General features: G+C 37.6%; 1 protein-coding gene across 2 annotated transcripts in view; it reads left to right on the top strand.

Annotated features, from left to right (window-relative positions):
* Nucleotides 1-12,262, top strand: part of LOC308417378 (phospholipid-transporting ATPase ABCA3-like) — a gene marked incomplete at both ends in the record, with an annotated part of 87,661 nt that overhangs the window by 10,727 nt on the left and 64,672 nt on the right. Inside the window, one exon of one of the 2 annotated variants that reach the window (XM_080912658.1) lies at nt 88-205. In XM_080912658.1, the coding sequence (XP_080768784.1) occupies nt 88-205 (118 nt within the window). Of the gene's footprint in view, nt 1-87; nt 237-12,262 lie in introns of both variants that reach the window. The other variant, XM_080912657.1, reaches the window with a different exon arrangement.

Genomic DNA, 12,262 nt, shown 5'->3' with positions numbered 1-12,262 from the left:
TTGATAGCGTGTGTTGGATGATACAAGTACAGAGGGTGTGTCTGACTTTTTAACCAATAGATAACACATCACTCTTCCATCCCACAGGAATTTAAAAACAAACCTGCAGTAAACAACTTGTCACTGAACTTATATGAGGGGCAGGTCACTGTTCTTCTGGGACACAATGGGGCAGGAAAGACCACAACCTTGTCTGTTCTCACAGGTGTGTATTCATCTGCATCCAGGGTAAAGGTGTCTTCTTGAGACTGAAAAACAGTGAGTCTTACTCTTGGGGCCTGGCCATGGGTCTTCAGACACAACAGAATAGTTGTGTCTTAGTTAAGGTTTCCATTGCTGTGAAGAGACACCATGATGAAGGCAACTCTTTTTTTTTTTTTTTTTTTAATTTTAAACATTTTTGCATAAATGTATACAAATACATTTTTGTCAGTGCTTGCCTTTTTTTTTCTTTTTTTTTTTTTAAGGTTTGATACTCTGCATTAAGGTCTTACTAGTTACAATGAGCAAAACTCTTATAAAGAAAAACATTTAATTGAGGCTGACTTACAGTTTCAGAGGTTCAGTCTATTATCATCCTGGCAGAGTGCAGACAGATGTGGTGCTGGAGAAGGAGCTGAGAGTTCTACATCTTGATCCAAAGGCAGCATGTCACACTGGGTATAGCTTGATATATAAGGGGTATATATCTCCTCAAACCCTGCTTCCACAGGGACACAATTACTCCAATAAGGCCATACTTACTCCAATAAAGCCACACTCCCTAATAGTGCCACTCTCTAATGGGCCAAGCATTCAAACATGAGTCTGTAGGAGCCAAACTTATTGAAACCATCACACCATACTGTTGTAAATTAGATTTCTCGCCTAGGCCCAGACAGACCACACCAAACACGGTTCCACGTGGAGAGGTTTAATAGAACAGGATAGGGCAGGGGTCAAGGCCGGGCGAAGAGAGGAAGAGGAAAGAGAGAGAGGAGGAAGGGTTTCGGTCTTTTGTAGGGGTAGTGACGTCACTTGCTCCCAGGGGGAGATGGGATTTAGAACTGATGTCTTCTGGGAATGCTTTGGCTGTTTCCATGGCAATTGATGTGCTAGGTTCCTGTCACCTGTGGGTGGAGCCATTGCTGGGGGAGGGGGCTATCCTAATGCCAACACATACTATTTGAACCAATGTACTCTTAGAAGAAATTGAGAATTCAGTTAAGATATGTCACTCTGAACAACAAAAGGATGAAAAAAAAGTGGTATCAATCCAGGGGAAATGCAGATGTATTGTGTTCCTATAACTTTCTTCAAGGCAGTTTAATTCACAGCCTAGAGGATGGTTTTCATTAGTTTCCTCTCTTAGGTAGAAGGGAGAGAATGAAACTTCTGCCTAGTCTCATGGACTCAAAGTTGGTCTCAAAAAACCAAATTTTGACTTCATCTCTTCCCAAATGCTAAAACAATACTAGAACTTGGACACCTGAACAGCAGGGAACAAAAGATAGAGGGAAGGTGTTTTCCTATAGCCTCAGTATTCTGACATAATGAGAAAGAGCAGACAAGGCAAATGGGGTCTTATTCCAAACCTCTTGGAGTTCCAGCTAGAAGACTAATTTCTATTTCACTTATGGTGGGTGCTAAGGGAACAATGAAGCCCAGAAACTAGGATAACGAAGAGCAGAAGAGGAGGCAGACATCCTCCTCCAGTTGACCATGCCCTATAAGTTGGGAAAATACACAGGACAAATGTTTTCCCTTCCCTGGAAACAGAAAAACTAGAGCAAGACTTATTCCCAGATATGTCTGTATTCTCCAAAAACTAATCTCTTTTCCACTTTGTGTTAAACAATCATTTTCTGTGTAGTGTATTACCTACAATTAACAATACTGTATAAAGGACTCTAAACTGTGTTAAAAGGTTCAATTTCATGTTAGTTGTTACTCCCCAAAAACAAACAATGGAGGTATTGATATGGTGTGTTTAGCATGCTGAATTATATGCATATTGCAAAACCCATACCATGCATACTTTAAGTGCATGTGATTCTTTATCAAATATTTATTATTAACAAAGCTAAAAGCCAAAATTGCAATATAATTCTTTTTTGGATACATATCTAGGAATATTGAAAACAGAGTCTTAAGAGATACTTTTACACTCAAGTTCCTAGCAGTATTTGCCTAAGCTACAGAAGTAATCCAGATTTCTGTTAACAGGTAACTGGCAAAAAAAAAATGTAGTAAATTCATATTCATATAATAAAATATTCAGACTTAAACCAGAAGAAAATCCTGTCTCATGCTATAACATGAATAAAATCTAATGTTACTAAGTAAACTAATTACAAAAAGAAAAATTTGGGATAATTCCATTTATGAGAGATATCTATAGCTGCCAATGTCATAGAAACAGGCTGGAGAATCAGGATTCATAGAAACTGATTTTTCATCTCAATCGATGGAATATAGCTGGTAGTAATAATGACATTTTTAAAGTAGTGGAGGGCATGGATTTTTAACCAAACTTTTATGGCTAACAGAACTGTCCTTTAGAAATAACAGAGAAATTTAGACATAAGCAGGAAATAGAGGCTAAAGGAGTTCATTACTATAACATTTAGCATTATAGAAAATGCTGGAATCCTTTGTATAATACTGAAAGTAAACTAGAAAGTAACTTAAATCTTCTGTGGAGATATTTGAAGCAACAGCATATATAAATAAAATAAGTATGATTTTAGTTTTGGTTTGATAAATGCTTAGGAAGACAAATGCATAAAAATTATTAATTTGTTATTGAGCACATATGTATAAAAATGTAATTTGTAGTGTAACATAAAGGGAATGGGATGTAAATATACAAACGCAAAGTATAGGTTAGCTGTTTATCTTTGTTTCTGTTTTATTCTGTGAAAGAATAACCTGACAAGAATAACTTATCAGAAGAAATGTTTATTTTGGCTCATAGTTCTAGGAAGTTACAGTTCATCATGGTGAGGAAGACATGGCATCAGGCAGGGAAGGCATCGTGGCAGAAACAATGGGCTGCTTGATAACATTATATCTCTACTTAGGAAGCAAAGAGTGAGCAGGAAGTGAAGCCAGGCTATAAAACATCAAGGCCCACCTCTATGAGTTCTATATCCTTCCCAAACAATTACATCAGCTTGTGGAAGATACATTAAATTTACATTTAAACCACAGCACTGGCAACTGGTTAAAATGCTATCAGTTCAACAAAATTAAAAATAAATGTAAAATAATGATTTTTTACCATAATCATGAAAGTTAAATGCAAAGAAAATCACCTAAATAAAAATTAAAGCAATAATTAAGAAATTGAGGGACAAACACAAAACAGCAAAATGACAAAACCAAATTCTCCTTATAAGTAATTGCTTAATATTTAAAGTATCTAGTTGAAAGGTAGGTTTTGGAAACGGGAACTCTTTTACAGTTACCAAACTCTATGTTGCCTATAAATATATGATGATATTCATAAATGGCACTGTTTAGTTCCCCCTTGATGAGCACAAAAGAAAGGGTAGGCAAATGCTAGTCCAAACTACCATCTCTGTTTTTACTAGCCTCCAGGTGGCTAAGGTATGCTGTGTCCCCTCAGCATGTAGGAGCCAGCCTTCTGGATTGATGGATGCATGGTCCAACTCTCTCCAAAGATGATATTGTGTCCAAAGATAGGGGAAAAGTCTGTGGCAACTGCCAGCCAACTGTTCTCTTATCCCCTAGATGTCAACTTGGCTATTTGCATTTCTGTAATTTTGAAAGGTGATTTCTACCTGTCTGCTTCCACTTTGGGAGAGACTCTGTCCTTCAGAGAAACCAAATCAGCCCAAAATAAATGACCATACTTCCCTCAGAACATGATCAGCTGTGCTCCTTCAGAGCATTCCTCATTTGGAATGCAGACCTCAGTCTTAAGACAACTGTCAATCCAGAAGGGATGTGGGGCAAAGACAAATACATTGAGCACTTCAACCATGTCAATGAAGTATATAATTGGTTATTATAAACCTTTTGCTGTTTTTCAGAGTTTTTAAACAGATGGTGAGGGGTTGAGGTATTTCTTCCTTTTTATTTTATTTTTGGTATTTCTGTGGAGTAACAAGTACTTTGATATCCTTGAGCTGAGCTTTTTATTCCTTTTAAGAGTTTGGAAATTTTATTTTTACTTATTTTAATTTTTTATTCATTTCTCATATACATTTTAACTGCAATTTCCCCTCATCTCCCTCCCGACTTCTTTCTCCTCTCTTCTCCCCATCCCCTCTCCCTAAGATTCCACTCCCAGACTTCCCCTCAGAAAAGAGCAGGCCTCCCAGGGATATCAACCAAACATGGCATAATATGCTACAAGACCAGGCACACACCATCACATCAGGGCTGCAAAAGGCAGCCCAGTAGGGGAAAGAGTCCTATAAATAGACAAAAGAGTCAGGAAAGTTCCCAGTCTCAATGTTGGGACTTCCACAAGAACACTGAGTGACTTAGCCATAATATATATGTAGAGGACCTAAGTCAGACCCCTACAGGTTCCCTGATCTCTTAAGTTCCCATGAGTCCTAGTCCATTATGTGGGTCTGATCCTTCTGGTTCCTCCAGTCCTTCATCCCCTCCTCCAGAACACTCTCTGAACTCTACCTCATGTCTAACAGTGGTACTCTGCATCTACTCCCATCAGTTGCTGGATGAAGTCTCTGGTCTTACTGGTAATGATTTTGCTAGGCACCTGTCCCAGAACACTCTGCAGGCAGGAAAAACTTTGGGTCAAAGGTTTTGTGGCTAGGTTGGTATTCCAAACTCTCCACTTGGGCAGCCTTACCTAGTTCTAGAAGATGGCCAGTTCAGACCCTGTATCCCCCATAACAAGGGATCTTTGCTAAGGTTACTCTCATAGATTCCATGGAGTTTCCACTAAATGAGGTTTCTACTTGCCATACAAGAGCCCCCAATTCCAGTCATTTTGTTAGAGTCCAAGAATCACTGATGAATGATAATCCTAGACTCAAGTAATAAGCAAAAGCAAAGAACATTTAATTCAGCCGTATTTCCTGCATTCAGGGGTCTCTCAGTTCAGGAATGAAGACACCTAGTAGACATGCAGGCCCAGCTTTTATTTTGTCAGTTACAGAAATTCCAGGGAGGGGTATGTGCCCTTTTACTTTGATTGGTTAGCTCTATCTCTAGGGGTATGACTGATTGTACAATTGCTTAGGCTCTAGAGATTACTCATTCTAACTACCTATTCTAACTTGAGGCCAGATGACAGGGTATTCTCCAATTGGCTACCTGTTGGCTGACCTCAGGTTCCTGGATCTGGGTTCTTATTTCTGGGAAACAGAAACTTAGGCTTAGTCTCCCAAACTGCCAATTTGCAGACTGTCATGGAGTCAGCCTGGCTCTGACTAACTCAGTTTCTTCCAATATTTTCCCTCCCTTATCTCTCTCTTATTCTCATGTTCCCAAACCCACTCACCTCCAGTCCACCGGTGAAATCTATTTCCCCTTCCTGGAGAGTTTCTTGCCTCCTCCCTTTAAGCCCTTCTTGTAACTTAGCCTTTCTGGGTCTGTGGACTGTAGCATGATTGTTTTTATTTTACAGTTAATATCCACTTATCAGTGAGTACATATTGTGTTTTTCTTCTGGGTGTATATTAACCTCACTCAGGATGATTTTTTCCTAGCTGTATCCACTTGCCTGCAAATTTCATGATGTCATTGTTTTTAACAACTGAGTAATACTCCATTATATAAACATACCATATGTGGTAGTTTGTATATGCTCAGCCCAGGGAGTGGCACTATTAGGAGGTGTGGACTTGTTGTAGTAGATATGTCACTGTGGGCGTATGCTTTAAGACCCTCATCCTAGCTGCCTGGAAGCTAGTATTCTGCTAGCAGCCTTCAGGTGAAGATGTAGAACTCTCAGTTCCTCCTGTATCATACCTGCCTGGATGCTGCCATGCTCCTGCCATGATGATAATGGACTAAACCTCTGAACCTGTCAGCCAACCCCAACTAAATGTTGTCCTTTAGAAGAGTTGCCTTGGTCATGGTGTCTGTTCACAGCAGTAAAACCCTAACTAAGATGCCGCATTTTATTTATCCATTCTTTGGTTGAAGGACATCTAGGTTGTTTCCAGTTCTGGCTATTATGAATAATACTGCTATGAACATAGTTGAGCAGGTGCCCTTGTGGTATGGTGGAGCATTCTTTGGGTATATGCCCAGGAGTGAGATACCACCGTATTGACTTTCAAAGTATCTGTTGAAGTTTGTACTCCCACCAGCAGAAGAGGAATGTTCCCCTTGCTTCACATCCTCATCAGACCTTGTGTTTTTTTTTTTTTTTTTTTTTTTTTTTAGCCATTTTGATAGGTGTAATGGAATCTCTAAGTCATCTTTATTTGCATCTTTCTGATGGCTAATGATGTTGAACATTCTTTAAGTGTTTATCAGCCAATTAAGATTCCTCTGTTGAGAATTCTATTCAGATCTATACCCTGGTTGTTGTTGTTGTTGTTGTTTCTTCATTATTTATTTATTTTTATTTTATGTGTTTTGAAGCTTTGCCTACATATGTGAGAGAGTTGGATCCCATGGAACAGGAGTTAGACATCTGTAAACTGCCTTGTAGGTGCTGCAAGTTGAACTTGGGTACTATGGAAGAGCAGCCAGTACTCTTAATCACTGAGCCATCTCTTCAGCACCTGTATTCATTTTAATTAAATTATTTAGATTGTTCACAGTTTCTTGAATTCTTTATATATTCCAGTTTCTTGAGTTTTTTATATATTTTGGATATTAGCCTTCTGTCAGAAATGAAGTTGGTGAAGACATTGTCCCATTCTGAGGACTGCTGTTTTGTCCTATTGACAGTATCTTTGGTCCTACAGAAGCTTTTGAGTTTCCTGGGTTCCCATGTATTGTTGATCTTAGTCTCTTCACTCTTGGTGTTCTGTTTAGAAATGTATCTCTTGTGCCGATGCATCCAAGACTGTTCCCCACTTTCTCTTGTATTAGATTTAGTGTATTTGGTTTTACATTGAGGTCTTTAGCCCACATGGACTTACTTGAATTAGGTGCAGGCTAATAGGTATGGATATATTTCTATTCTTCTACATACTGGCATCCAATCACACCATCATCATTTGTTGGAAATGCTTTCTTTGTTTCACTGTATATTTCTGACTTCTTTGTCAAAACTCGGGTGTCCATAGGTATATGGATTTATGTCTGGCTCTTAAGTTGGACTTCATTAATCAACCTGTCTGTGTTTATGCCAATACTGTGTGGTTTTTATTAAAACAACTTTGCAGTTCAACTTGAGATCAGGAACAGTTATTTTAAACAGTCTATTAGTTTTACTTAGGAAAATAATTTCCATACTTAACTCTAGCAGAGTGATCTAATTGAGTGGTTCCAGAATATCATGGAATACATGAGGGACACATGAATCCCAGCCTGGATTCAAACTCAATACATATTAGAGGATAACTTTGGATTTTGACCCCCCCACCCTTAACTCTTAATGAGCTTATAGGTTTGTGCCAGTGTACCCAGTTTATGAGTGGTGTGGATAGAACTCAGTGCTTGCTAAGGTACAAAATTGATGCATTCTAATAACTGAGCCCTACCCCTGATCCCTCTACATTTTTGTTTTGTTTTGTTTTTCTAAAAATTTTTTTATTGTATACGATTGTTTTAGTTATCCTGGGTCTTGTGTGTTTCTATATGAAGTTGAATATTGTTATTTCAAGATCTGTAAAAAAGTGTGATGGGATTTTGATGGGGACTTCACCGAATCTGTAGATTGCTTTTTGTACGATGGCCATTTTTACAATTTTAATCCTACCAATACAAGTCATTTATATAAAGGAGGGCTACTGATTTTTTTTTAGTTAATCTTTTACTCAGCCACATCTTGGGAGTTTATTAGCTATAGAAATACCCTGGTAGATTTTTAAGTCCCTTATGTATGTATATATCTATCAGTAGTGATACTTTGACGTCTTCCTTTCCAATTTTATTCTCTTTATTACCTTTAGTTGTCTTACTTCTCTAGCTAGAATTTCAAATATTATATTGAATAGATGTGGACAGCTATGGCAGCTTTGTCTTGTTTCTGATTTTAGAGTAATTGCTTTGGCTTTTTCTCCATTTAATTTGATGTTAGCTTTAGGTTTGCTGTAAATTGTCTTTACTATGTTTAGGTATGTGCCCTATATCATTGATCTCTCCAAGACTTTAATCATGAAGCAGTGTTGAATTTTTGTCAAAAACTGTTCAGCATCTAATGAAATGATGTGGTTTTTTCTTTCAGTTTGTTTATATGGTGGATTACATTGACAGATTTTCATATGTTGAATCATACTTGCATATCTGGGATGAAGTCTCCTTGATCATAATATATGATCTTTTTAAATATGTTCTTAAATTTGGTTTGCAAGTATTTTATTGAGTATTTTTACATCATTGTTTTTTTTTCTTTAGGTGCTTCTTGCCATTAGGTATTCCTCAGTTGAGAATTATTTGTTTAGCTCTGTCTTCCATTTTATTTTTGTTCTTACAACTTTATTTTTAAAAAAGAAGAGATACATGTACAGATTATTAAAAGCATTTTAGCATAAATATATATGAATATATTTTTCTCACTACATGATGTTTTTTAAAGGTTTGATAGTATGCATTGAAATCTAACTATTTGCAAAGATCATAAAGTATATGTAAAATAAAACGTAACATTGAAATAGTCCAAGTTTTCTTAGTGTGTAAAGATTAAACATAACGACTTTTTTAATTAACATTTTTTCTATTCTTTTATTTTCTTTTTTTATTTTTAAAAACAAATTATTGCTTTATTCTTTACATACAAAAATGTGCATTCTTTTTTAAGTAATAGAAATAGGAACAACACTTAACATTATTTTCATTACTGATCTCATTTTCTGTGATAGACATTTTTTGGCATAACACTTTATGAGTATATTTTTGTTAGTACTTAATTCTTTTAGAGGTTTGATAGTATGCATTGAAATCTTACTAGTTACCATCAGCATAAAGTACATATAGAACAGAACAGAACATGGAAACAGTCAGAGTTTTCTTGGTGTGTATAGATTAAACATAATGATTTTTGAATACCAAAAATTGCCACAAAGCTATATTTTAGCTCTTGGATTATTAATCATTTAAGGTCTAGGTGTACCCCACTCTGAGAGTGTGCTATACACTTTTTTTTCTAAGAAGGATAGAGGCTTCCACTTTTTGGCTTTTTTTTTTTTTTTTTTTTTTTGAGCTTCATATGTTCTATGAGTTGTTTCTTGGATATTCAGAGCTTTCTGAGGCTAATATTCAATTATCAATGACTGCATATTGTGTCTGTTCTTTTGTGACTGGGTTGCCTCACTTAGGATGATATTCTCTAGGTATATTCATTTTCCTAGGAAATTCATAAAGTCATTGTTTCCAATAGCTATGTAGTACTCCATTGTGTAAATATACCACAATTTTTTATCCATTCGTCTACCTAAAGACATCTGGTTTCTTTCCAACTTCTGGCTATTGTAAATAAGGCTGCTATGAACATGGTGGAACATGTGTCCTTCTAGTATGTTGGAGTATCTTTGGGGTATATGCCTAGAAGTGGAATAACTGGGTCTTCAGGTAGGAGGACTATGTCCAATTTTCTGAGGAACAGCCAGACTGATTTTCAGAGTGGTTGTTCCCACTTACAACCCCACAAACAGTAGAGGAGTGTTCCTCTTTCTCCACATACTGATAAACATGTGCTGTCATCTGAGTTTTTGATCTTACCCATTCTGACCTGCGTGAGGTGGAATCTCGGGATTGTTTTGATTTGCATTTCCCTGATGACTAGGGATGTCAAGCGTTTCCTTAGGTGCTTCTCAGCCATTCTATATTCCTCAATTGAGAATTCTTTATTTAGCTCTGTACCTCATTTTTAATAGGATTGTTTGATTCTCTGGAGTCTAGCTTCTTGACTTGTGTAATTTGGTTATTAGGCCTCTATCAGATGTGGAATTGGTACAGATTTTTTCCTAATCTGTTGGCTGGGATTTTGTTTTCTTGACAGTTTCCTTAGCCTTACCGAATCCTCGCAATCTCATTGAGTCCATTTATCAATTCCTGATCTTAGAGCACAAGCCATTGGTGTTCTGTTCAGGAAATTTTCCCCTGTGCCTATGTGTTCTAAGGTTTTCCCTACTTTCTCTTCTAATAGTTTCAGTGCACCTGGTTTAATGTGGAAATCTTTGATCCCCTTGCACTTGAGCTTTGTACAAGGAGATAGGAAAGGGTCTATTTTCATTCTTCTCCATGCTGACTGCCAGTTGAGCCAACACCATTTGTTGAAGAGGCTGTCCTTTTTCCATTGAATGTTTTCAGGTCCTTTGTCAAAAATCAAGTGACTATACCTGTGAGAGTTCATTTCTGGATCTTCTATTCTGTTCTATTGGTCTACCTGCCAATCTCTATACCAGTACCATATGGTTTTTGACACAATTGCTTTGTAATATAGTTTGATGTCAGGAATGATGATTTCTTCAGAAGTTTTCTTGTAGTTGAGAATAGATTTTGCTACTCTCAGTTTTTTGTAATTCCAGATGAATTTCCAAATTACTCTTTCCAACTCTATAAAGGATTGAGTTGGAAATTTAATGAGGATTGCATTGAATCTGTATATTGCTTTTGGCAAGATGGCCATTTTTACAATGTTGATTCTTCCAATCCATGAGCATGGAAGATCTTTCCATCTTCTGCGATCTTCTTCAATTTCCTTCTTCAGAGATTTGAAGTTCTTGTCATATTAGTCCTTCACTTGCTTAGAGTCACATCAAGGTATTTCATATTGTTTGTGACTATTGTTAAGGATATCTTTTCTTTAATTTCTTTCTTAGCATGTTTGTCCTTTGAGTAGAGAAGGCTACTGATTTATTTGAGTTAATCTTATATCCAGCCGCTCTGATAAAGTTGTTTATCAGCTGTAAAAGGTCTCTAGTGGAATTTTTGGGGTCACTTAAGTATACTATCATATCATCTCAAATAGTGATATTTTTGTTTCTTCCTTTCTGATTTGTATCCCTTTGATTTCCTTTTGCTGTCTAATTGCTCTGACCAGGACTTCCAGTATTGTGTTGAATAGATAGGAGGAAAGTGGGCAGCCAGGTCTAGTCCCTGATTTTAGTGGGATTGCTTCAAGTTTCTCATCGTTTAGTTTGATGTCGGCTATTAGTTTGCTGTATATTGCTTTTATTATGTTTAGGTATGGGCCTTGGTTTCTATTGCTTAAGTTCTTTCTCTTTCCTCTTGCCATCTCATTATCTGTGGTTATATGTGGTCTTGTTGTCAGTGACTGGCACCTGTCTCTCTCATGGATCTGAGGACCTGTGGGATCAGGTGTGGGAGCTCTTGTGAGGCTGTTCTTGGAACTCTTCCATTTGCCCACTGGTACTGAGTACTAGTGGTGGGAACCTGACTCTTTCTCCAGACCAAAAAGGACACTTGTTCAGCAAGCACAGCACTCTCTGCCCACTGAGAACTCAAGGTATGCCCTCCCTGGGCCTATGTGTCAGGCTCACCTCTGGTCCGGGTTAAAAGCACCTGTGGCGCTGATCTTCCACAGCTGATCTTATACACAAATAAAAAAGATTAATCTTCATGTCATCCAGGGCTGTCTTCTCTTTACACCAAGTATTCCATCTCCTCACATACAAGGGTCTACAAACATTGCTCCCTTTCTAAGTTCTCCCTCTTCAGGTATCATCGGCAGATGATGCCACCCTCTTAAAGTATATATGGATCATTTGTTTCTACTGGCTTCTGCCACCTCTGTATTTGGTTCCAAATTATAAAGTCTACGTCTTTAGCCACTTTTTCCCATCAACTGCTTAACAATCTATCTCTCCTTGCCTAGTTGATATGTGTCTTCTCTCTTGCTCCTGGAGCCTGCTATGCCCTCCAGGGCCCCACTATATGGTCAACTCTCTACTTATTAAGACATTTACTTTTTATTCTTGTAAAAGCAGCAACAGACAAACCCCAAACACTTTCTGTTAGAACCCTCCCCCAGGAGCTTCTGCTCAGTTCCATCGCTTTCTTATGCCTTTCTGAGCCTTGCAATCTTGGCACTCATGATTCTCATGGCTCTCTCCTAGAAGTCTCACAGCTTCTTTGTGTCCTTTTGGGCTTCTCTCTTGTCACTCTGCTCCTACTTGAAGCCTATAAACCACCCTTT

This window comes from Micromys minutus (genome assembly GCF_963924665.1).
Source record: "Micromys minutus genome assembly, chromosome: 2".
In the NCBI taxonomy this organism is placed as follows: Eukaryota; Metazoa; Chordata; class Mammalia; order Rodentia; family Muridae; genus Micromys; species Micromys minutus.
This window is presented reverse-complemented; position numbering and strand designations above follow the sequence as displayed.